General features: G+C 40.5%; 1 protein-coding gene across 1 annotated transcript in view; it reads right to left on the bottom strand.

The window, feature by feature from the left end:
• Window positions 1-26885, bottom strand: part of prex1 (phosphatidylinositol-3,4,5-trisphosphate-dependent Rac exchange factor 1) — a 220382-nt gene that overhangs the window by 110117 nt on the left and 83380 nt on the right. The window contains exons 6-9 of the mRNA XM_078555256.1: window positions 19544-19705; window positions 17177-17310; window positions 15397-15512; window positions 11105-11254 (exon numbers count right to left, since the gene is read on the bottom strand). Coding sequence (XP_078411382.1) covers window positions 11105-11254; window positions 15397-15512; window positions 17177-17310; window positions 19544-19705 — 562 coding nt within the window. The remainder of the gene's footprint in view (window positions 1-11104; window positions 11255-15396; window positions 15513-17176; window positions 17311-19543; window positions 19706-26885) is intronic.

Below are 26885 nucleotides of genomic sequence, written 5' to 3'. Positions count from 1 at the left end.
CCCAGTGGCAAATAGCTAAAACATGAAACCTCATCCACCGGCAGGATGAGGTTTCATGTAGCGTTTTAAAACGTTTAATAAATTTATTATGTAAGTTATGAACATGTCCCATCTCATGTGACATTGTCACATGAGGGAGACATGTTAGGGAATTTTTCTTTTTCTATTTTTCATATTTTTCAAAGTGTAAGCAATCTCCTTGAGGCAGCACTTAGCCTTAGGGAGATGTGCGCTCTTTCATGCTCTCTCGCTTTTTGTTTGTATCGTGATGGCTCACCATCCCAATAAAAAGTCGAAGAGATCTATTTCACATTCCTCTAGCACCTGTTGAGTTTTGATACCTTGGTTGTCCATGGACCTTTCTGTTGATGGTTCATCCTTAACAAGGGCATGTGAGAATTTCACAAGTGACTGCAATTGTCCAGATGTAATTAGGTATTTGCTCGAGTTTCACAGCTTTTTGGAGTTGCATAGTGTCAAGTCATATGATATGCTACAGCCATCTTAAACAGCTTTTGGTGTTCATTTTTTAAAAAAATATGGCTTTGAAGTTGGTAACAACTTCATGCCTGTACTGGGTATGACACCTGGCTCATTAGCAGGCGACATCTTTAACTTCACACTGCATGCTTCTACCTAAATTTTCTCCAATTGTAATTGAGAAAACTAAAGCATTGCTCTTTTCCAGCCATCCACTTAGGTTTAAGCAGACGACCAGAATACACAGAGCTCCAAATCTCACATTTCAACCATCAAGATAGTTAACCTCTGCAATAGCACCCAACTCTGCTCCCAAACCATAGTACTAACGAACACTCTTGAAGCTCTTGTTGACCTTCAGGGACATACGCCGAAGTTCTATCCTATACAAACTCTGTTAACTGCACCATACCCCACACTAAGGTTTGTGCATTGTGTATCCATCCTTGTCAACTTCCATGGGCTTTCTGCTCAGTAACTCAGTTCGAAATCTTCAGCCTTGCTTACAAATCCCTGCCTGCTCACACACAACCTTACTTTTGTAAACTTGGCCAGTCCTACATCACAGCCTGCTCTCTTCAACTCTTTGATTTTTAACCCTGTACTGGTAGCAGAATTTTCAGTTGTAAAAGTCAATGTTTCAGAACTTCTTCAATAATCTTTGCCTTTCTGCAGCTTTCCTGCCCTTTAGAATATTCTCAAAGTCTACCTGGTTATTTTCTTAACACTACTTTGGGTCATCTCTCATAGGTCTTGTACTATCACTCAACCTTGGGACCTTCATTATGTTAAAAAGGGTGTTACATAAATGCAAGTTACTGCTGGTGCACATTCAGAAACATGGTGCATGAACTTATCCATTGAATATATAACAATAACTGATGTCATTGCAGGGCTTATTCCAGACGGGACAGACGGACGGATGGGGGGGACACACATGCGCGCGCACACAAACACCAGTTCATTAGCACAGTAATAATGACAGCTACATTTTAAATGGTTACACATGTAAAAGTAAAGAATAAACCAATAAAGAAAATTCAAATTCATTTTCAAAATCAACAAAGTTTAGCATTTTACTCAGGTGGCAAGCTGCCTCAAGAGCTGAACAATGTGGTGCCGCTAATAAATGCGGCCTTTACTGCATTTTAGCCGCACACAAATGCAACATTTTACCCACACTTTGCTTCCTAGCTAATTTCTATGTGGACAGTTTCCCAGTGCAAAATGGTCCCAGGTGGGCATGATTTCAACACTTCAACTTTTTTTGTTGGATAATATTTCCAACCGGAGACCATTTTAGATCATCAAGGCCAATCATCAAAATGCGTATCGTCCCGTTCCCATTAAAAATTTAATTGATTATCTTCATCATTTTGTGCAATAATCTTCTGAATTCCCAACTGCTCAAGAACAATTGTGATTTGCAACACTCAGGGGATGAAGAACAGTTTACATAATAAATGCATTTAGATCTCCACGTGTTTCCAATCATTTTTACAGACCTGCAGTCCATTAGCCTTTACCTGATAGAACTCTGAAGAGAGGACCCAAAAATTATTTGTTAAATGAAATATAAAGGCATACTATATGCTTGAAAATGCAAAGCAAATGTTAAACTAAATTTTACAGGTTCTGACAGGACTTCCCTAGTGCTGTGTATATAGTTAAATGCAGAGCTGCTGTTTTCCAAGTCTGTTGCCAGAATGACAGAAGTGGTACTCTTATTGAGACACTTCAATTTAACATTCAGTAAATGTAATATTGCACAATGAGCCATTCTAAAACTCTTTAGTATGTGAAAAGCCTCTCTGCTAAGCTACTTTTGGTCCCTGAATCTCCCCATCCAATTTAACCTTCAACTAACCCCATTATAAAAGATGATCTGGTCTTTTATCATATTGCTGTGTATCAATTGGCTGCATACATAATGGTAGCCATACCTCAATAATTAATTGTCAAGTAATTTTGGAAGTCCTATGGATATGAAAGGCATGATTTTAAGCATATTTATTCTACAATTTAACTAGAACAAAAAAACAAGATAAAAGGGGAACTGTGACAAATAAATTGCTGAGAAAACTAGAAATATTCCCACACTAAAGGAGATGCAGCAAATGCCAGAGTTGTTTGAGCATGGAGAAAAATTAATAAAAAGGATATTTAAATCAATCAAAAGGCAAATCTAGGGTCATTAACACCAAACAGAATAACACAAATTCAAGAGTATAAAAAATCCAGGTGACAAAAAAATGAGGAAGGCTGACAGTATATGACAGGAGACTAGCAGGTGTTATGGCACTGCCAGTGGTAAATGCTGAGTTTTTCAAATCCCAAAGAAATTTGAAACAACTGCCACAACTTGTTTTGCCGTTTGTATAAATTTTGAGATGCGTGTCCTGAATTCAGTAGTAATAAGACCACCAAGTCTTATAGGTTTTACAAAACTAGATTAAACATTAATAGAAGAAATGACTTTAAATACATACAAATTACTACTATGATATCTTCTAAATCCCCTAATCACTAACTCCCAGTTACACTTTTGTTAAGGCAACAATATGACACACAGATTTTAAAAGCCCAGGCAAGTACATGATACCCTGGACAAGTCGAAGGCTTTTCACACACTTGTAAGATCTTAAAAATGCCTTCCCTCACACACAGCCCTTGTTCCTTCTTTATACATATCTTCCTCTTTGAATGCAAACACCCATTGTTTCACTATGCCTTCTGATAATAAAACCCTCTCATAGCATTAAGTTTTACCAGTAACCCTTGGGGAAAATGAACACACCATTTCTAAACTTCACCTGGCTAGGCGACACATTTCACCCCTCCTTTGAAAATAATCTAGTCTGGTTTATTTCAAAATGCAAATGTTCCCTTAACGCCTATGTTTCTAAACTTCCCCATGTTTATCTAATTAACAATTCAAACCTAACCTCTCTTAGATCAATGCACCAAGACTAGCTGCCTCTTCTTCAATTAAATCTCTCGCGCACACACGCATCCCACTATTACTCTATTTTACAATAAATTCCAATAATAATTCTTATAATGTTATATCTTCTTGACACAGGTAACAAAGGTAAATGACTTTATAAACACAGAACAGTGAAGAAAGGATGGGACCAATAAGATACCATTTTCCTACAGAAGTTGAGAATAGTAGTCCAGACACTAAATTGAATATAATTTTACACCAGAGTGTAATAATAGGGATAAGTGTTCTTTCTCTCGCTCTTGTACAATCAGAACAGAAAACTTGGATTTGTATGGCACCTTCCACGGCCACAGGATATTCCAAGTGCTTCACACCTTTGAAGTACTTTTAAAATGTAGATACCAGTTTAAGTCAGAAAATAGTGGCCAATTTGTGCACAAAATTTGTACACAATTTGACAAAAAGCCATGAGACAAATGAGCAAATCATGTGTGTTGTGTGGTAATAGTATGGGAGATCTTCAGTCTTCCTTACACACAGAGGTGGTGCCAGAGGACTTGAAAAAAAAAAGTTTTTGAACAAGGGCATAAAGGATAAGTCCAGCAACTACAGACCAGTCAGTTTAACTTCGGCAGTGGGGAAACTTCTAGAAACAATAGCTTGGGACAAAATGAATTTTCACATGGACAAATGTGGGTTAATTAAGGAGAGCCAGCATGGATTTCTTAAGGGAAAACAGTATTTACCTAATTTGCTGGAGCTTTTCAAAAAGGTAACTGAGAGGATTGATGAGGGTAATGCTGTTCATGTGGTGTACATCGGCTTCCGAAAGGCATTTGATACAGTGCTACACAACAGACTTGTGAGCAAAGTTATGGAATAAAAGGGACAGTAGCAACATGGCAGGGAAGAGAGAGTAATAGTTAATGGATGTTTTTCAGGCTGGAGAAAGGTGTGTAGTGGAGCTGCCCAGGGATTGGTGTTGGGACCCTTGCTTTTCTGGATATATATTAATGATCTATTTGGGGAACAGGTGTACAGGGAACAATTTCAAAATTTGTAGACAGTACAAAACTTGAAAGCACTGTACACCATGAGGACAATGCAGAACATTAAGAAAAACATAGCCAAGTTGGTGGAATGGGCAGATAAGTGGCAGATGAAGTTCAGTGCAGAGAAGTGTGAGGTGATACATTTTGGTAGGAAGAACATGGAGAGATAGTATAACATAAAGGGTGCTACTGTAAAAGGGGTGCAGGAGCAGAGGGACCTGGATGTATATGTGCATAAGTCTTAAAGGCAGCAGGATGGGTTGAGAGAGCAGTTAATAAAACATACAGTATCCTAAACTTTGCTAATAGGGGCAGAGCAAGGAGGTTATGTTGAACTTCTGTAAGACAGCAGTTAGACGTCAGCTGGCATATTGCATACGATCTGATAGCCACATTTCAATAAGGATGTAAAGGCACTGGAGAAGAGTTTTACGAGGGAGGTTCCAGGGATGGGAAACTTCAGTTATGAACTAAGATTGGAAAAGTTGGGACTGTTTTCCTTGGAAAAGGGAAGGCTGAGGGGAGATGTGTTAGAGGTATTCAAAGTTATGATGGGTCTGGACAGAGGAGATAGGGAGAAATTCTTCCCACTCATGACATGATTGAGAACAAGATGGCACAGATTTAAAATAATTCGCAGAAGAAGAGCAATCTTATTTTTACCGTGGATGTTTAGGGTCTGGAATGGACTGCCCAAGTGTGGTGGAGGCAGGTTCAATTGAACATTCAAGAGGGAATTGGATGATTATTTGGAAAGAAACAATCAACGGGGTTACGGGTGAAGACAGGAGAATGGCACTAGATGAATTGCTCACTCAGAGAGATGGTGCAGACACGATGGGCCGAACGGCCTCTTTCTGCACTACAGCAATTCCGGGTTCAAGTCCCGCTTCATGACTTGATGGCCACAGAAGGTGATTTATAACGTGGCCAAATGGGTTGATAATCAGCCTGTAAACCCTTCCAATAGGCCTGATGGCAGGCGGTAAAGAGGGGGGTGCTTCATGGTCAGGCATGCTGTAGAAGGCAATGGCAAACCACTGCAGTACTTTGCCAAGCGTAATCATAGACCAATCCCACTGGAAGTCCATGGTCACCAACGCCCTCTTAAGGCATGGCACCTGAAGGAGAAGGTGTTAGTATAAGACAATTGACAACGAAGTACGGCTGAATAAATTTGATCCTGGTGACATACATCTGAGAATGCTAAGGCAGTCAAAGAGGAAAGAGCAGAGGCTCCAGCAACAATCTTTCAAATAACTTCAGATACACTAGTTGTGTCAGAGAATTGAAGGATTGTCAATGAAACATTTCCGATTTTTAAAAAAATGAAAAATGGATAAGCTGGGTTACAATAGGCCAGTCACCCTAACCATGGGAGTGGGCAAGATCCAATTTGTATGGGCTAAAACTACTCACCTGGAATGACACTTGTTAATTTAAGCAGCCAACATGGATTTTTAAAAGGGCAAGCTGCATTTGCAGAACTCTATTCAATCCGACAGGAGAAATGAATAAAAACTATTGATTTTCAAAGTTTATTTGAAAAAGGTGCCATTTAGGAACCTTAATGATGAAATGAAAGCACACCTGACTCAGGCCAGGTAATAATAGTGCAGTGGGTTCCCAAGGCCTTCTGTCAAGGGCAGCTGAGTCAAAGATAAAGAAGGCATGCTCCCCTTTTTACCACACTAGCTGCCATAAAGCAGGCAGGTTTAAAGGTACAGCCACTTTGAGAAGCCAGGGAGAAGCTAAGTATGTAAGCTACGTAGAAAGCATAGGTACGAGGTTAAGTGGTCGTTGAGGGGGACAGTTCGGTGATGTGATCAGTGGGGATGTGGCGAGGGCATGAATGCAGTCAGGGGTTGGGAGGGCAGTCAAGGGATCCTTTGGAGTGTCGGCGTGGGTTCATATTATAATTAACCAGGAGTTAGAAGAGGAGGTTTTAATTCTAACTTTTTCTGGGTATATATCACTCTAAGACAGCTGGAACTATCCAAAGTTTGCGATTTACATCCGAGTTTCAGATGGTTCCCATTGCAGGGCAATTGCCCAGATGAAGTTTCAACTTGCCGGGCAATTTCCATGTAATCCTGACGAGGTGACATCTGGGAGGGGGGGGGGGGGAGGCATGGGGGACCCCCAGTGCATCACTGGGATACACCCCACCTCCAGGTATAATGCGCTGCAGATCCGATGTTGTGGGCCAATCTGCTGGTACACCCAGATCTGGTCATGGTAATCTTGTCTGGAGGTTTCTTCATTTGCTCACAGTGATCTGTGGGATTATCATTCTTGGATGTTGCTCCTGGTTGCATTCAAGATTTTCTCCTCTATGCCTTAGGACTGCACTGTGGCCAAGGAACTGAGATGAATTTAATTTGTCCTTGGTTACATCTCAGCCTTGCAGCCTTTGTGCGTAATGGCTTCATAGGACCTTGGTTCCAAACAAACCTTCGTCACTTCGGCTGGTTGTCATGTACCTTCTGTGGGATCCTGGATAAGAACTTGTTGTCCCAACAATAAACTTGGCAATTCTCTACCTGGAGTCTTATCATACACAGTGATCACCTTCTCTTGCTGTTTGAAAAGTTGCTCTCTAGCTTCTAAAACAGTAGAATGTGTAGGAGTCAGTAAACTGGTACACATTGATCTGCCAAACATGACCTCTGCCAGTGGTGGATTAATTTGGCACTTAAACTTATTGCCCCCAAATGTAACATTGTAACGTGTAGATCTTTCTTCCTCTGTCTACATTTGAGAATTAGGGATTTCACCGTGAGAATCATTTGTTCAGCTAAGCTGTTAGATCTAAGGTATCAGGGAGAATTAGTAGTGTGATCGATATTCCAATTCTCACACATTATCTTGAAATGGCTTACCAATAAATTGAAAGCCATTATCGGTAATGATGTCTCTAGGCACACCAAATAAACTGAAAATAGCACTTAGAGTGTGTGCAACGGTTGTGCTTGACGTATTGTACTAATGTTGAATAATGGGGTACTTGGTAAAGTAGTCAACGATGACGATTAAGTCAGTGCCATGGACATGGAAAAGGTCAAATGCGATTTTGGACCAAGGATGGGTACAAAATTCATGTGAAATCAGTGTTCTTTCAGCTGACTTGGCATTTGCTCTCGACATGCCTTGCACTTCTTGACGAGGACTTCAAAGTCATTGCTCATACCCGGTCAATAGATTCCCTCTCTGGCGAGTCTTCTCATCCGATCTATGCCCACGTGTGAGCAATGGAGCTGTTGAAGAACATCAGGTCACAAAGATTCTGGTATGATGACCTGCCTGCCTTTAAAAATGACTCCCTGGGAGATGCCGAGTTTGACCCGCTAAGACCAAAATAGTTTCACGCATTCGTGTACTGCTGAATTAAAATCAGGCTTTTCTTCAATGATGGTTTTCCACAACTTCTGTAGTCTAGAACCTTTCACCATTTCTTCTTGTAGCTGCTGGCCTTTGCATTGCATAAAATATATCAGATCAGTTGACAGACTTGCATTCCCTTGCAAGCTTAACATTGCAGCTCCCTTGAAATGGCCAATTTTTTCAAAATATTCTGGATACTTTGATGTTATGTCATGAACTGAGGTGATAGAAATAGTTTCTGAGGTTGATCTGCCATGTGAGGTCTGAATGATTCCATGCATTGTCACCGGTACAAGGTCACAGCATGCTGGCAGACCTACAATCGCTGGGCACCCAGGGGGATTGATTGTACTTCCACTCCAGAACTATGGATCCGGCACATGGGATTAGTGTATGCTGAAAGTTGTGCAATACTAGGTTTCACCATGGCCTTCCGTGTCTGTGGAAATATGCCTTTCAGAATTCGCAGGGGTAATATGTTGGCACGTGCCCTTTTGTAAATCTTAGCCAATAATAAGTATTTGCCAACCTTCTTCAGGCAGATAATTCAAACTTTGAAAAACACTTTGGACAATGTGACAGTGCCTATGTTTTTCACGAGACTTGAGTGTATGAAACATCTGTTCACCACTCTTCATCTCATCGTGTACATCATTGTCATTTTCTAGTTTGCCCATTACCTCATGTTTCTGATGGGATACCAGGTGGTCATTCTTATTGCTTGAAAGTAAACATTCTGTAAGGTCTGTTTGGATCAATGCACAGCTCTCTGTAGCTGCATCAGCCTTTACTCTAGTGCACTGCCACTGCCAATGGCCTTTTCTGGCACATGCCTCACAGAATTTAATGGAAAGCTGGGCATTTCCTTGGTGCATGCACAAGGGCACACCTTCCACATGTCTTTCTGGGTTTGGGTATTCTAATAAGTGCATCAACAATTGGGGTTGTGCTTAGGACCCCTAAGCATTGTTGACCTGTGAGGATCGCTTCATACTTTTGTCCATCCATCCTTGATTAGTTCTTCAATGCTATACATTTTGGGCTTGTCTAGCAGATATTCCTGGAATGCTTCCATGGGAATGGATGTGATCATCAACTCCACAATTGTGTCTGCCAGTTCTGCTTTTGAAAAGTCACAGTACATATCCTTTTCTCTGCTGACCAAGTGGTCTATGGGTTCTGCAAGCTGTTATTGAAATGACATGAACTCGAGACAATGAATACGGAAATCTGACCTGATTCTGAACCGGTTTTCCAATATAGTCCATACCTTGAGGGGATCCTTTAGCTCCTCTGCTGTTAATCCTGATATGTTCAACCTTCACTCCCAATTATTGGCAAATTTTTATGGCTTGCTTGTCTGGTTCAGACACACCTGAATCAAGAAGCTATAGCTCTCTACACTGTTTAAACATTTTGAATTCGGATAGTAGGTCAACTGCATTCCAATTCAAACTGGGGATTTTTGTGAACATTTTGACAATTCCCTTTGACCTTCCTTCTCCCCTAGTACCTGTGATGAGTGTTACTGGAGTCGCTTTGGCATGATTTTCCAAAGATCTGCCTGTTATAATCACAACTTTCTCTGCCTGATTTTTATGACTTTTTTGTTTGACTCTCCTTGCTCACTATCGATCTGGTCCACCCCCTGATCTCTCACCTTTCCTGACTGAGTTAACCCAGTGCTGGTCCTCTTAGCACTGCCTGACTCACCAAGGGGGATCCCTTCACTTCCCAGTTCTTTACCTGAGCACCATAGCAGCCGTCAAAGCTTTTCCATGCAGTCAGCACACCATGATTTCAACACACTCCGCACTGCGGACTCACTGCGGTCTGACCAAAATGTTGAGGGTCATCTCATGTAGCACAATCCAAGGCTGTTCACCACATCGTACCTGTACTGGATCTTGCTGCAATGCTGCTTGACCACTGCTGAGCACCATGTCGTGTTTGATAATGATATAAAAGGCACCAGTCACTCATAAGGGATGTTGTATACACATTGTGGGTTCATTTATTTAAACTAGGCACATGTGAACATACATATATGGCTAGAAAAGCTTGAAGACATCAGCAGCAGGGCTGTGTCTGCGATGTTCTGCTCCAGGCCAAACTGGAACTGAAGCTGGATCACATGACACACTTCCCCTCTAGTGATGGCATGCTGCTATCCTCAAGGCATATTACAGCATCTATCAGGATCAATGGACAAAGGCACCCTTCTATCTCTGGTGATGCTGTTGAAGATCTACACCCCATCGCCAGTTCCAATGCTACCTTCCAAGTCCCAGTTTCTGATGCTGTACCAACAAGGGAGACACAAGCTGCTCTACTCTACTGTGAGCTTACCCTCTGTTAGAAATGTGCTATAACTTCTCCAAACGCATTAAAGGTCTTTTCATTTCTGCCACCATCAGCTGGATTCCCACTCTCCACTCCTTCAATAGTTTTTAACAAATCATGATTTTATCTATTGCCAAAAAGTAAATTATTGCAACCAAATTGAAGGGCAAGAGATGTGCCCTGATTACATTTGGAAAAATTGTAGAAAGTTTCATGTTCGGAGATTTCATTGGCCCCAAACACTAAAATCCTGACAAGGTCATTTAAAGAGCAATAAATTATCAATGGCCAGGTATCACTGTGCACCGAATGGTATGACTTGCACCACTGTGCAATAATTTTATGTCTAGCAAAATTGCAAATTTTGTAGTACAGGTTGTGACGAGGTCGGAAATGAGGGCAGCCAGCTAGGAGAGTTACAACAGAAATCCCCAAGTCAGGTGGGCCAACATTGAATTCCATCATAGTTCTATTACTGAAATAGAAGCATGTCCAAAGACATTATTCGCCAAAGAACAATACAAACATGTAGACGTCTGAATGACATTTCTCAGCGATTTGTTAAGGCTCTGACCTTCTACACAAGCATGAAAATAATTTAGCTGGTTATCTAAACTTAAGAAAAAATGGCAACACGGCACTGTAAACTTGCATTTGAAACTATTTAATCTCAACCTGCTTGGAAATATTTGCATGCACTACGGAATTTGAACAGAAGAATTTTAAATGAACATCTAGATCCAAGCTTTAAATAAGTGCTTCGAAAAATTGGCTTAAAGCATAGGGAAATGAGTTATGCATGCCATCTATCAATAATTCATAACTGGCTCATGTAGTGGGACAAGATTGATTATTCTGCTCTTCTGTAAAACAATAAAGATGATTTAAAATTACTTACTCTCCCTCTGCTCCCGTTCTTTCAGAATTGCATCCAGCCATTTCTGTTTCTCTTCAGCAGTTTTGGCCATTAAGACAAACCATTTATTTTTAGCTGTGTTGTGAATCTTCCAACCATTTGTCACAGTATAGCCATTGCTATGGTAATCAGCTGCAAACAATGGACAGCACTAGTTATGGAACATTAGAATATAATTATGAAACATGATTTTTTTTCAATACAAACACACTTCAAGCAGCGATTTTTCAGCCTGTACCAGTGGCTTTGTTGCCAATTTTCTTGACCTACAACATTTATGCCAGATCCCCAAATTTTCTGCCGGAAGTGACAGCAGACACCATAAAGACTTGGGCAAAGGCAAAATACTGCGGATGCTGGGAATCTGAAACAAAAACAAAAAATGCTGGAACAACTCAGCAGGTCTGACAGCATCTGCGGAGAGAAAGACACAGTTAACGTTTTGAGTCTGTATGACTCGTCTTCAGAGCTCTGAAGAACAGTCATACGGACTCGAAACGTTAACTGTGTCCTTCTCTCCACAGGTGCTGTCAGACCTGCTGAGTTTTTCCAGCATTTTTTGTTTTTACACCATAAAGACGTGTTTATTTCTGTGCAAAAATATTTGAAGGATACAAAAATAATGATGTAACTTTATACGTTACACTTACTGTTATAGATGTTCACTAGATTCAACAACTGCCAGGGACGTGCAGGCCATTTATTAGCAGAACCATGCACGTCTCAGGCTCACATTCACTCCATCAGATGAACTTGCAAGTAGCGGTAGCAGCAGTGTTGTGCATTTTTGCCTCTCCCCCAGCCCCAGCCTCCACAGTGAGCTTCCCAGCACCAATTCTGACTCAAGTTCTCCAAGGTCAGAAACTGGTCACTAAGATAAGTGGAAATTCCACCCCTTCACTTTTCTGGCCTATGCAACGCTGGAATAGAAAAATCTCATCTTTTATTTCTTCTGAAACAAACTGGTTTCATGCAGAGAACTTGCAACAAAGTTAGCAAAAGCACTTTAAATTTGTTTGTCACTGAACCAGATCATGTGTAATGGACTATTCTGCAACTGAATTAGGGAAGGGAAGAAAAAAATAATGAACTCTAACATTAATTCAGTGCCAGTTCTTAAGCAAGATAAATCTTGAATCCCAACTTGGCTAAAATGACCTGGGCCTGAATTTTCCCGTCGGCGATTTGGGGGCGGGGTCCGCTCGCCGACGGGAAAATGACACGGGATGACGTCAGGAGGAACCCCCGACGTCATCCCGGTCCATTTAAATATTGAGGAAGGCAGGCGGACAGCGAAATCAGCTGTCCGCCCGCCAACCTGTCAATGGCCAATTGAGGCCATTGACAGGATAATTAAGGTAGTTAAAGGCCCTGCCCGTCCAACCTTAAGGCTGGCGGGCAGGCCAGGAGCCCCAGCGGGCAACAGAAAAAACATAAAACCTCATCCACTGGCGCGATGTGGTTTCATGTCCGCTTTAAAAATGTTTAATAAATTTTCTGTGATATTTATTAACATGTCCCATCTCGTGTGACATTGTCACATGAGGGGGGCATGTTAATAATTTTTTTATTTTTCTATTTTCTAAGTTTGTAAAACTTTCACTGATCTCCCAGACACAGCACTTAGTCTCAGGGAGATGGGGAATCCCTCCCCAGCCCCTGCACAGGAAGCGCATAGCTGGGCAGGCCTTAATTGGCCCGCCACTTAAAATGGCGGCGGGGCCCACTTCAGCAGCGGAGTTTGGCTGCCCGCCCGCCGCCGCCGAGCCGGTGGGGGCCGCCCGCCAACCTAGGGCAAAATGCTGCCCCTAGTAGAGGCCCAATTTTGATTGCATGCTCTCATTCACAATCTATAAATGACATGCAAGGGCAAATACTGGAGGGTCCAAATGACAAAGGCAATACAATCAACCCACAAAAATGGACAAAAAAGCATGTAGTAAATTGATTTCATCTCAGTCTTAAGCTACCAAGCTGAGTTTGTTGTTTGCCTTGCCCATAGTTACTGAAGAAGAAATAGGTCAAGCAAGAAATTATTCCAAAAGCATCAAAACCTTTTGCGCCTTTGACTAGAACATTTTGTAAAATGTGCTATTAAGAATTTGTATCAGTTTAGCAGTTAATTTATCTCAACCAACAAGCAGTTAAACTGCGTAGTTCATTTAATTTATTAGCTATGCAAGTTCCAAGAACTCAAATTTGAACATGTCAGGGAATTAATTCCAAATTCGATCTTCAAAATTCCTGTAGCCGACTATAACTTCAATTATTTGCTCATCTTACTGCTATAAATAGGAAGAACAGAAGCTCGAATTTTAAAAACCAAGCAAATCTTTAATCGATTAATGGAAGTTGAGAGGAAGGGAATTGCTTTTCTAATCAGTGTAAAGAAAGTAGCATCAACAGTGAGCTATACCATAGTGAAGAAATTCCTTGCCTCCCATAAATTACAGCACTATTTTTTAATTGTAGGAACAGTACTTGATTAATCTTCAGTATCTGGGCTGGAACATATAACTGGACAAATGCTATGTGGAAAAACCTCATTCAGAACATGAAAACAGGCTCAATTTATTCAGTCACCGAGTCAACTTCTCCAGTTCATAACCTAAAAATTGAAAAGTACATTGAAAGTTTGGGTCACCCCACCAACCCTGAGGATTATCAACTACATTTAGAACAGGAGCAGAACAGAATTACAAACTCATTTGCTGCATCATAATGCAAGGTAAAGATTTGTGATCATTAAGGCAAGACATTTTACAGCTGGGAAATGAGGCATTGCTTCAAGCTCTTGTACCCAATGGCAGTATCATAATATAATAACTTTCATAATATTTTTCTGGTTTATTGCGAAGTAGGTTTATGAGGCTAAGTTATAGTTGGGTCTGTGTGTGATGTAATTACATTTGGAGTCAAGTAGACTGCAAGTTTGAAATCATCAAAAGAAACAAAGTACTTGACATGCTAATGAGTAAGCATGGATGCTGGCTTAGCATGCCAGGTGTTAAGGGAATTTGCATTTTTAGATAAATGAAGAGATTTGGATTTCAAAGGGATCTCTTAGTCTGTTCATAATGAGCCAGATAAGCAAGGCTAAGGAATGTGTTTATTTTTCCCAAAGGTTACTGACAATATATTGGCAACATGATAGTTTTTATACTACGAGGAAGACACGGTTTCAAAGACATACGGAATAATAGAATTTACATATTAAAAAGAGATAGCCTTTCATTCTCCGTTATATATGATGCTCTATGTGTCAGAAGGCCCTGTCTCTAACAGGAATGTGTGATATAACCTTAACGAAGCCTCCAGCATTTGTGCGTGAGTCTGCTACAGAACAAAACTGAATTAGGGGAAAAGCCATTTGGAATTCCACTGTTAAGTGGATGTTGTGTTAACTTACAGATCGTTTTAAATCTAAAATCTACTCTGGACTGTTGCCTTAAAGGGACTGTAACTGGGGGTCAGGTTATTTAGGAATTTTAGGGGTTATTATACTAGTAATTGTAGTCTTATGTATGTGCTTGAAATCTTTTATATTTTTTGCTAATAAATATTTTAACTTAATTTTTAAAATCTCTTAAGGTCTTGGTGGACTTATTACTTCTGAATTCAGTGCACACATCTTGAAATAAATACAAATTGCAAAACTATTGTGAAAGCGCGACTAAGTATCTCTTGTGGATTTAGCCCATCTGGCACACATCATCTGCCGCGTCATAACAATCAAGCCCTTGCTGGATATGCATATGTATGGGCATAAAGTGAGGTGAGTATTGGGTAGGATTGAAGCTCTCTACAGTCAAACAGTTATGTGGTAAAAGTCAATATAAAAAGGTGGCCACTTGGGTAAGGTAGCAAAGGATGACTAACATCCATGGAAACACATTCCAGCACGCAATCATCACCACCTTCAGGTTATCAAGGAGGCGGCAACAGAAGAGCAAATTGGCTGTTAAAATACAAACATACAAATTAAGAGCTGGAGTAGACCACTCAAGCCTGCTCCACCATTTGATAAGGTCATGGCTGATCTGACTGTAACCTCATCTCCACATTCCCACCTAACCCCAATTGCTTATCAAGGATCTATCTAGCTCTGCCTTAAAAATATTCAAAGACTCTGCTTCCACTGCCTTTTGGGGGAAGAGAGTTCCAAAGACTCACTACTCTCAAAAAAAATTCTCCTCATCTCTGTCTTAAATGGCGACCCCTTATTTTTAAACAGTGACCCCTAGTTCTAGATACCCCCACAAGAGGAAACATACCTGTTCCATCTTCAACATTCTCTACTTCCATCACCTCAGTGTTAATTCTTCCACGGAAAATGTACTGGGCTCCATTTATTGACTTGGTGCGCTTGGTTGACTTCTTACCAGCAACTCTGAGCAGAGAGGAAATAAGTATTTCTAGTGTTATAAATTCCACAGCTTAATCATCAGGCTTAAACAAAAACCCAAAAATCATCTTCACACAAAGGATGACAAAATCACAGTTCTGCTTTCCAGGGTGTGAAGTCAAGCGAGGCGCTTAGAAATGAGATAAGTATTTAAACTTGGGAAGTGAGAGCATTAAGGGAGATGGAGAGAGGACAGGCAATCAAGATTGGAGAGAGTTGCTTTGGGAGTTGAAGTGGGCCAAATTTTCCACTTCTGTTCTTTTGTTCCAGGTTTGCTTCAAATTTAGAACTAAGTGAGCAACTGAAAATTAGTGCTTCCCAAAATTCCATGCAAGGGAAGTTAAAAGTCCATAGCACAAGTGATAACTCATTACCTTGACAAAAACAAAAATACCTGGAAAAACTCAGCAGGTCTGACAGCATCTGCGGAGAGGAACACAGTTAACGTTTCGAGTCCGTATGACTCTTCAAGTCATGTAGACTTGAAACGTTAACTGTGTTCCTCTCCACAGATGCTGTCAGACCTGCTGAGTTTTTCCAGGTATTTTTGTTTTTGTTTTGGATTTCCAGCATCTGCAGTTTTTTGCTTTTAACTCATTACCTTGGTTAGTTTTAAACAGGTAAATCAACAATCTGTCTCTTATCTCCATTAGGGCAATCAAACTCAAATATTTAAATAATTTTTTTACTGCAGGGTATCACGAGCAACAGCAGTTGTTCTGGAATTTAACAAGAAAAATAACATCTCTCTAATCACCTGCTCTCACATAACTATAAATTAAAAAACTTGTGTAGTGTGTATATCACGTTCACATATCTTACTGTGTCTGTCAGGATTTTTCATGCTTCTGTATCTAATTTACCATAGAAGCACAATGTCAGCATTTCTGATTCACGTTTAGTGTGTCAACAGTCACAGTATAATTGCGAGACCTGACCAGGTTTTAGTTCTTGAACAAGTTTGTCTAGTTTTTCCTCCATTTTGCCACACAGTATTTTTAAAAAGGTGCATTCATCAGATTGCTGTGGACAATGTCCTAGTACTTTCTATAAAGGATCCAGAAAGTAACTGACAAAAAGCACTCCAGTGAGCAATGTGCACCAATGTTCCTGCATGCAGCGCCTTGGGCTGAGAATGATCAGCTGCTCTTGAGCAGATTTAGAACAAATGCCACATCAGCACTGCAGAACATGTAGGGAAGTCACTACTTTTAATTTCCAAGCCCTGCCAGTAAATGGTAAGGCAACGTGAAGCCAACGGTTTCCTTCCTTAGTGAAATTACAATGAGTCACATCTAAGGACCAAAAGCACAAGACTGCCTTTCAAGTCCATCAGTTTACTACAACAATATTCGTGCACATCATGGTCACTGATCCCACTACATTCAGTTCTCCTTAAAATAAGCATCTCCAGATTGGAAGGGCACGTAACATACACGTTCTGCTGAGAGCAGGATGTGCTCTCTCAAATTGACCATCAGTTGTCACTGAATTTCACACTTTCAAGAATGATGCTTAATGCTAGAAGTAGTGGAATCCAGAGTTTTGAGTATGCAACTCCAACAGAGTTAATCTCGTGAAGAAGCTGAAAGTCAGCAATTTCTCCAACTCTTTTGGATATGTAAAACGGCATCTTAATCATAACATACCTAGACTTCCTTTTGCAGTACACCAGCAAATTATCAAATAAGAAGAACACTCGTTCCTGAATATTTCCAGCCGAGATCTTTAACAAAGGTCCTTGTTGCAGCAGCTCAGTGCATATATCTGTCAAATTTGAACCCTGGCAAAAAAAACATTGGAAACATCCTGTATTACGCATAATTGTGTATGATTATCAGCTCATGTACAAATTCAGAATACAAGACAGATTAGTTGAATATACAGCTAAAATGGCGCAAATAAAATGGCCTGATTATTGGCCACATCCTTATTTCTTGCACTAATGTCCACTCAAAATGTCCTTTCACAGCAGATGAGGAAGTACATAGCTGAATCCTCTCAACCAGTCATCACAGCTGAACACTCTCATGTTATATATTTAGAAGATAGGGAAGAAAGTGGCAAAGTTGCAAGATCCTCAATTTTCCCCAAATACAAGTTGCTGACTGTATGACTAACTCCAGAACAAAATTTAGGTTACTTTAACTATTAAAATAATAAGTGTATTCTGTTCTTACACAGCTTGAAATGCCTCTGCATTGAATGAGGATAAACAGATAATCAAGACCACAGTACATACCACATTTGCACAAAGGAGTCTGAACCACAGCCCCAACTTGTGCACTATAGTTCGGTTAAAAAAGCCATTGGCAATAATCCATATTGTCTCTCTTACACGAGAGCAGTAAGCAATGAGTCATGCTATATACCCTGCAGTTGAATAATACGTGACATCTTATCTGTCTGCGCTTTATCAGTAACTGCACCCAGTTTATGACCTGTTAACCTCCAAAATGAATACATGAAACTTTAAGCTATTGGTAGCATAAACTGCACAAAATATTTCCCCATAAGGGAGATGATAAAAGCCAGCATTAGCCTGCATTGCTTTTGGACCTTTTGTAAAGTTAAGCTCATCTAAAACTCTGTTGCCCATATCCTGACTCATACCATGTCCTATTTACCTACCATTGGCTTCTGCTTTCCCAACGTCTCGATTTTAAACCTGTCATGCTGTCTTACAAATCCCTCCACTGCCTCACCCCTCTCCAAGCCGAGACCTTTCTTCAGCCCCACAAGCTTCCAAGATCATGTACTTCCCCAATTGTGGCCTCTTCTACAATGAAAATTTTCATTGCTCCATCACTGGACATGTTACCATCTCAAAGGCACCACATAAATCAAAGTTGTTGCACATGCAAATGAAATCTTTGGTTGACAGAAATTAGCACAGCTTATTCAGAAGTTTATCTTTGGATTTTTTTTGTATAATTTCTCTTCAAAAATATCCAGTTAATTATTTTGACATTTTACAATGGAACAATTTTTAAGTTATCCAGGGTGGGGGGGGGAAAAGGAGACTAGGACACGCAATCCACCACCTCAAACCACATGATCGTTAGATATAGCTATTTTTGGGGAAGAAATAAGAAAGGATCTATGTTTATAGACATGGGAATAAATGAAGAGAATAACAGTTCTCCATTAAAATAATAAAATAAAGCAGTACTGCCACTTGTAGCTGTGTGACTAAAGAAGTCTGGTCTACCTCAAATTGCTCAGCAGGGCTTTTTGCTGTCCAGCATTCAGTCAAGGCAACAGAGAAGGCACTTCCTTCAGTCAGAAAGTTACATCATCTTTGCAGCTGCTACTGATGCAAAGCACTAACTGAAACAGCAAAGGTCTTCAATTCTTTAACAAAAGAGACATTCACAACGGAATTGATATCACATCAGAAATGACTATCACACAAGAATGACAAGTGTTGTTGCACTTTACAGTATAAAGTTTGTTATTTTAAGCTTCGATGTGACTAAGATTAATAGCACTTATCAACCCATCATACAGCGCTGTTTCTAGTATGGACAGAATTGTTGACAAGGTGCATAGTAATGCACAACTAGAATAATGTTATTTCTCCCCAAAAAAAGTGTTTTAATTGGAAAGACTGTTGCTAAATTTATCTAATACAAGTCTTAATATTGTAGATATAAATGCAAGGCTAATGTTAAATTTTGCCTATGTTTGGTGAAACAGCAGGGGCTGGATGCACAATGAAGGTTCCACCAATAAACGTCAGTGTACAAAGAAACATCTGCTCCGTCAACCTCATCACAGAATTTTAAACTAATGCACCTGTGAGGAACCATTTCGAATGGGAAAAATGTAGTCAATAGCACCATTATAAACCAGGGATTTCTCGAAATTGCCTTTTGTGGATGGATTTAGAAATGCAAAAACATTTCTTCCATCGCACCAGATTAAGAATGCACTGTTCAAAAATACACTGTTCGACATTTCAAACGAAAACAAGAAGGAAATGCCTCTCATTTTCTCAGCCTTTCTAATCGTACCTCCCATCCTTCAATTGAAGACTGTAAATGTTCTAAAGCTTCCAGTTTCTCCATCTGCCTCTTGGTTTCATTAATATTCGTGCACACAGCTTTCATTGCTTGTAAGGCTTTTTCCACTGCTGAGTTATCGTTGTGCTTTTTGGGGGTCCGTTTCAGCAACTCCTGCAAAAACAGAAAACCACATCGCAAACTTCAATGCCATCTCAGAAACCAAAATACTTGAAACAAACATTTAAACTCGACTCAGGTGTCAATACAGCCCCTCCAATAAAAAGGAATAGTTTATTTTAAATAATTCTTATAATTAAGATTGGATAAAAAAAAATCCTTCACAAATCCCATGGAAATGATCAAGAACAACTTTTTTTAAAAAAAGCATCTCTAAGTTTGTGCTTATCTGCACATAATTTTCTGTACATTTAAGACAGAGGAAATGAAACAAAGGCTGCAAGATGAAATAATATATTTTAATATGTTATGAGTTATATTTCAAAAAGTATACAGTCACAACTAAGGTCAGTTTAAAAGAGAACAAACCAGAAATGACAATTTAGTATGGTTCTGAGATCTCATTGGCCACCTGGTTCTGGAACACAACTGGTTGACGGATAAGTTATCTCTCATTCTGGATTTTATTGGAGGCCACTGATCCAACACTATTCATACAGACAAGGCCTTATAGTACGAATCTCTCATTTCCCATTTTTGTTACATCATTAATTGGGAATATATCAAGAGCTTCCTAATGAAGCTATTATCTTGTTACAGAGTGCAATCAAGAGAGATTTGAACACAAAACAAAGGATAATCCATGAGAAGCAGCAGGATTTTTTTCATTACTCTTTTGGCACATCATATTTTTGGCTGCTTTCTTATGAAAGACGAATCACTCTGGGTAGTTTTGAGACATTTTTGTGAATATTAAAAACAGGATCCTTTCTCTGTGGTATATAGCAAGTACAGGGCCAGAGAAGCCAGTTTGCAGTTGATGTAACCCCGAATCTAACACCTCTCAATCACCTGCTCCCCATTACACCAAGCTAATACTCAATTTTCCACACAGTCACTACAGACATGGATTTCTCCACATGCTCAATTTTGCATTGTTATGATCCCAGTTGACGTTACCCCTGGACAAGCCTGATCCCAGGGTGGAGCCCAGCTTGATCAATCCTAACTTTTAATTTTTGCTTAGATACATGGAGAGTGGCTACTGAACAGAGTCACAGATGTCAGCTGATGAACTTTTAACAAAAGAATAAAACATTTATTTAACAAGAAAAGATGAACTATATTACAATAGCCTTTCACTCGCAACTATACCTTTACAGATATATACAGATTTGTAAGGATAACGCAAGTTACAAAAACTCTTAGGGCAGAATCTTCAGCTCGATGAGCAGTGACGGGGTCTGCTCATCGAGGCGTAAAACGACGCAGAGTGACATCGGGTGTGCGACCCAACATCACTGCGCATTATTTAGATTTTCAGTTCAGTGCGCCCACCAAAATGTCAAAGGCCTACTAAGGCCTGTTAAAAAGCAATTAAGGCAATCAGCTGAGCTGCCCGTCCAACCTTAAGGTTGGTGGGCAGGCGAAGAGCCCAGGCGGCCTTTGCATTTTTCATGGAACCTCATCCACAGGCGGGATGAGGTTTCATGAATGATTTAAAATTTTCAGAAAATTTTTTATTAAAATTAATGCATGTCCCAGCTCATGTGACAGTTGCACATGAGGGGACGTCATAAAAAAATTTTCAACACTGTGTTAAATTGTTTAAACTTAAAACTAATGCGCTCTTTCGCACACAAAAGTGCATTCCTGACTCAGGCAATCCTCCACCCCAGCCCGCACAGGGACCACACAGCACTTCCGGGCACGTGTCATGATTGGCGGGCCTTCATTGACCCACCCACATAAAATGGCAGTGCCCAGCCGATTGGGGACGCCGGTCACTGCACGCCCGCCTCCGCACAACCTCACCCCCCACGCCCCCGGCGGGAGAAAATTCTCCCCTGATACTCTTAACGTTCACAGTAAGTACATAGTCAACGTAAACCTGTGGTCAGATACACCACATTCTGAAACCAAGTGACAGATGTCACCTCAACCAGATACTATGGATCTCTCATCAGCTCCCTATCAGACGCCTGTCACACCATGAGCCAACCAGTCTCACTGAACTCTGTCTTTCACATGAGGGTTTCCAATCTGCATTCTCCAAGAATATGCTTTGGAATTTTCCCCCCAAACTGATGCTTTATCTGACACTTTATCTCAGAAGTCTTCTGCAAGGGTCCACCACCAGGGTTTCGAACTCTCCTGCCGATGTTCCTCTCCCCTGGATCACCACAAGCTTTCTTCCACGCACTCTCATCGACTCAGCCATTAACAGTACACTACTGCTTCACAAGCCCATAGCAAAGAGTTACAGACCTTCAGCAGTCTCTTTTGATCTCCTGACCTCTCTCAAACCGTTTTTGCTTTAAATCCGCTTCCTGGAACTTTTCTTCCTTTAAGCTTGAAGCTTTCCTCTGCTCCTCACTCTTAACTTCACTTAACAGGACCTTTTCCAGGTTCCTGTCCTTCCTTTGACTAGAAGGTCTTCCTGAGATTCTCTTTCCTGTTCCACTCCTTGGCCTTGGGGCCTTTCAGTTCTTTTGGGAAATCTGCTCTCACTCTGCAGCTCCCTCTCCCAGCATCCAGTCTCTCTGGAATCCTGGCTTCAACTGAATTAGGGTTTGGGACTGGCTGTCTATCCCTTCTAGACTGCTTCCAACTGCACTCAAACTGCTGCTTTTTCCGTGTGTGCGTGTGGGCCCTGCCTCTCTCGACCCGTTTCTAGGCAACAGCAGAGTTTTTTCTACTCGTGCTCGCTTCAACTTCTTCCCAAGAGTTGTAAAGCTTATTAGAAATGCAGCTATACAGCTTTAGACCTGCTGTCTCCCTCAAAAATTAAACTAAGTCCTAGATTTCATCTTTTAAAATAAAAAGTAAAACTCAACTTGACCTTGTCTTAACACACAGATACAGAAATACAAATCAAACTTAAAATTGAAAGCTAAAACTCATTCCTAACATCCACAAACATAATTTACTTAAACTGTCTCTATTTCCGAACAGCATGAAGCAGTTAAAGCAAAACTGTCCATGCATCATTCTTCTAAGTTAAAGTCCCTTATTCCAGAGTTTGTACCGATCTGGAATCCATTATGGGAATTCAATTTAACAACACCTTTAAGAACACAGAATATTTGAATTATATCTCCCAAGCCTAGTTTCTCCACAGTGCACAATTTTCAACGACTCAACCTAATCATTGTTCATCTGCTTCAGCTACTTCCCAGCTTGGTTGTCCTTGTCTGCACTAACTAATTGCCTTGATATCTTCAGTCAGGACAGTGACCAGGACTGTCTATGATATTCTACATGCAGCCCAGTCACTTGTATGGACAGATTCATGATCATAGCCCCAAATTACTTACAGACATAATGAACTTTTAACTAAGATTTGTTTTTAACAAAGGAAACAGAAGCAAAAACTGGCTAAGACTCTAAGGTAACCACTTGCTGAAAAATTCCTATGTGGATTACACTTGACCAACTAGTCTAGAGAGAACAGAATGTGTCACCTAAAAGCGTGTTCAGACCTACTTCAAACAGAAACACTAAGGGAAGAGATGTAATCTCTGTAACCTCTTGTTTTTGCAGAGGTACCATCTCAGCAGAAAACATCTCATCGGAGTTATATCCCAGACTGTTGACATGATACAAGTTGAAAGAAAGCAGTTTCTGAGCGAAGGACATGTATATTCCTGGAAGGCAAAAAAACAACAAATGGGGTTGAAAACCAACTGGCCTGCGTGTGCTAGTCTGGTGTTCCAGTTATACTGCGCTAGTGTGTGCTGTGCAGGTCACAGCTGAAAAAGGCATCCCTGCACTTGCAGGTAAACAAGTCTCTCTCTCCGGTTGCTGGAAGCAAGTCACAAGTCCGCAAAGCCACAGTTGACAAGGACACAGGACCACTCCTTTCAGCTAACCTGCAGAACCAAAAATCTTCAAAGCAACTGCTCAAAGTCAGCGCAACCAGAATAACCCAACTTAACGGGCCGCAATATTTCACCATCTCCTCCTCACAGACAAGCCAAAGACCGATTCATCTCTCTTTAACTTTTATTTTTCAACTAACTTCTCACTGTGTGCGCTAGCACACCCGCCTCTGTGCGTGTTGCATTTTTATTGTTTTTTTCTTGTGTTTTCATATAAACTCACTCCTTTTTTTCACTCAAGAAAGCCTGGTTAAATTGGCTCCTTTTAAGACATAAATACATTTGGACTGGAAAATCCCTTCCATAGGGGAAGGGATCTTTTTTCACTTAACCTTGATGGGACCAACCGAGGGGTTGGAATAAAGTTTGAATAAAGAAGGGGAGCCAGTACATCCCTCCTCACCTGGGAGCATAACAATTCGGAGTACCTCGTCTGGAATTATAACAAATTGGGGGACCTCACCCAGGGGCCGGTCGTAACAACATGTTACCACCAAAGGTGATTTGCGCTCTAACCTCTGGATACACATCCCTGGATCATCTCTCACTGTGCTGGTGGCTTCAATTAACTATCCAACAAAACTCTCAAATGCTTGTTCTGTGTTGTACCCATTATTTACCTTCCTTAGTCATTACCTTGCATTTATCCTAAGTGTCATTTCCTACTCATAAAACTACCTTTGTTGTCTATCCTGATGCTTTTTTATTTGGTTCATCACTTCCTTTGCCATTTGAAAACTTAATATAGCTTTGTTTTGCCCAAATTATGTATGTACATTCTACACAGGAATGCCTCCAACACCAATTCACCCATGGATTTCCTTTTTTAAAAGGTAGATTCTTTCATCAGTTAGAAGTTATTCAGGTATACAAAGTTAAGTCCACAATAAATTACAGAACAAGCTTTTTAAGCAGCAATAACTGTATAAAAAAAGTCTCTACAAATAATGCTTTTGGTCATTGCTGCCTCTCCAGTCTTCATAAAATACTTGCAGTTCAGATTTGAGGAAGATAATTTTACCTCCAAGTAGACACTAGTAGCCGAGAGAGAAGCAAAACTATTGTCTCCAATATCTTAACTGAAAGATTATGAATACAGTACAATTATATTGATTTTCAGCTGGTCAGACATGGATAGCCCAATTTGAGAATCCTGACCTCAGGTCACATTATTGGGGTGAGGGAGAAAAGGGGAGAAAGAGGACGAGAAAAGGATGGGCAGGAGAGCTGCTTGTTTTGTGAAAATTGCAGAGTCTAAACATTGGAAGTCTTTCAAATAATCAATTGTTATAAAGTAAATTGCACCAGTTGTGCATTTTATATGGAATTCTGGAATACACAATGTTTGTTGCAGCCTAGTTTAAAAAGAAAACAATTCAAAAAATACCCAGCTGAAGTATAGGAGAATGTTGATGAAAGCAAAAGACTGCGGATATTGGGAATCTGAAATAAAAACAGAAAATGCCAGAAATACTCAGCAGGTCTGGCAACACCTGTGGAGAGAGAAACAGTTAACATTTCGAGTCTGTATGACTCTTCTTCAGAGCTCTGAAGAGAAGTCATACAGACTTGAAACGTTAACTGTTTCTCTCTCCACAGATGTTGCCAGACCTGCTGAGCTTTTCTAGCATTTTCTGTTTTTATGATAGGAGAGTGTCACCTGAAGCTAGGGGGGGGTCATTCATTACAGACTTGTTCAAACACCACTTTGGCATTTATTGCTAAAGGAATAGAGTATAAAAATAGGGGAGTGTTGTTGCAACTGTTGTTGCATTGGTGAGACCGCACCTGGAGTACTGTGCACAGTTTTGGTCCCCTTACTTGAGGAAGGATGTGGTTGCATTGGAGACGGTTCAGAGGAGGTTCACTAGATTGAGTCCAGAGATGCTGGGTTTGTCTCATGAGGAGAGATTGAGCAGTTTAGGCCTATGCTCGCTAGAGTTTAGAAGGATGAGACGAGGTCTAATTGAGGTATATAAGATGCTAAAGTGGATAGACAAAGTAGACGTGGAACAGATGTTTCCCCTTGTGGGGCATTCTAGAACAAGAGGCCATAGTTTTAGGCTAAGGGGTGGTAGGTTTAAATCAGAGATGAGGAGGAATTACTTTTCTCAAAGGGTCGTGTATCTGTGGAATTCACTGCTTCAGAGAGCAGTGGATGCCAGGGCGCTGAATAAATTTGAGGAGGTAGACAGGTTTTTAATTAGTAATGGGTTGAAAGGTTATGGGGAGAGGGAGGGAAATTGGAGTTGAGGTCGAAATGAGATCAGCCATGATCGTATTAAATGGCGGGGCAGGCTCGAGGGGCTGAATTTGCCTACTCCTGCTCCTAGTTCTTATGTTCACTTGAGAGAGTGGAACACTGAATCACATGCAAGCTTAAAACAGACATAGGGCTGCAAGTACAGCTAACTCCAACAAAATATCTCCAAAAACAAGTGGTTGTTTGCGTTCCTGGTGTATTTTGCATCTTAAAGCTGTTACTACAAGTGGTGTTGTACAAATAAAAGCCACTTCTCCAGTTTCTAAGTTGCTGTTGGATTCAGAACCACTCCTACAGAGTTGCTCTTAGAGAAATTCATGAATTTCACTCAAACTGTTATGATTATCCCATAATATTCAATAATCAAGCAAGAGGCTTCACGTAATCCTGCCAGCTGCCAGCACTGCTCTGAAAACCACTTTGGTTAATAATGTATGGTTCAAAGTGAGAATAAATTTAAGTGCTGCCAATAAGGTGCTCTTGAAAACTTTACCCAGTGCATATTTCAAGTTGCAGCATCCTAGAGCTGCAGGCTCATATAGGATTATGAGTTAATTGAGCTGCATCAAATACAAAGCTGAGACAATATTATAGACGCAAGCATATAAATTTGGGTGGGATGCTTCCAGCAAGTCAAGAAATCAGAACCACCTTAGTTGATCAGCAATTGTATTTCTTTTTCAGCAAACTGTTAGATTTCAAATGGATTGATAAAGTACAGTGGGGCTTGCAATTTTTGTGTCTCTCCACATCAATTTCCACCAGCTGCAAACTACTGAGATGCAGGAATGCTATCTGATCCGTCAAAGTTATGAAATCCATAGCTCTGAAAGACCAGTATCAAAGAAATGCCAGTGATACTTGGTACCTGTAGACTTGCATGGTAGCTCAATGATCAAATACAAGGGATCAACAAGTGCTGGCTCTCGACTGCCTTGCTTTGGGAAGCTCATTTGAAGGATGCCTTTATAAAACTGAGTGCCACATCATAACAGTTTGAGTTAAATCCATGAATTTCTGTAAGAGCAAC

Source organism: Cetorhinus maximus, chromosome 13 (assembly GCF_964194155.1).
Source record: "Cetorhinus maximus chromosome 13, sCetMax3.hap1.1, whole genome shotgun sequence".
NCBI classification, from domain to species: Eukaryota; Metazoa; Chordata; class Chondrichthyes; order Lamniformes; family Cetorhinidae; genus Cetorhinus; species Cetorhinus maximus.
This window is presented reverse-complemented; position numbering and strand designations above follow the sequence as displayed.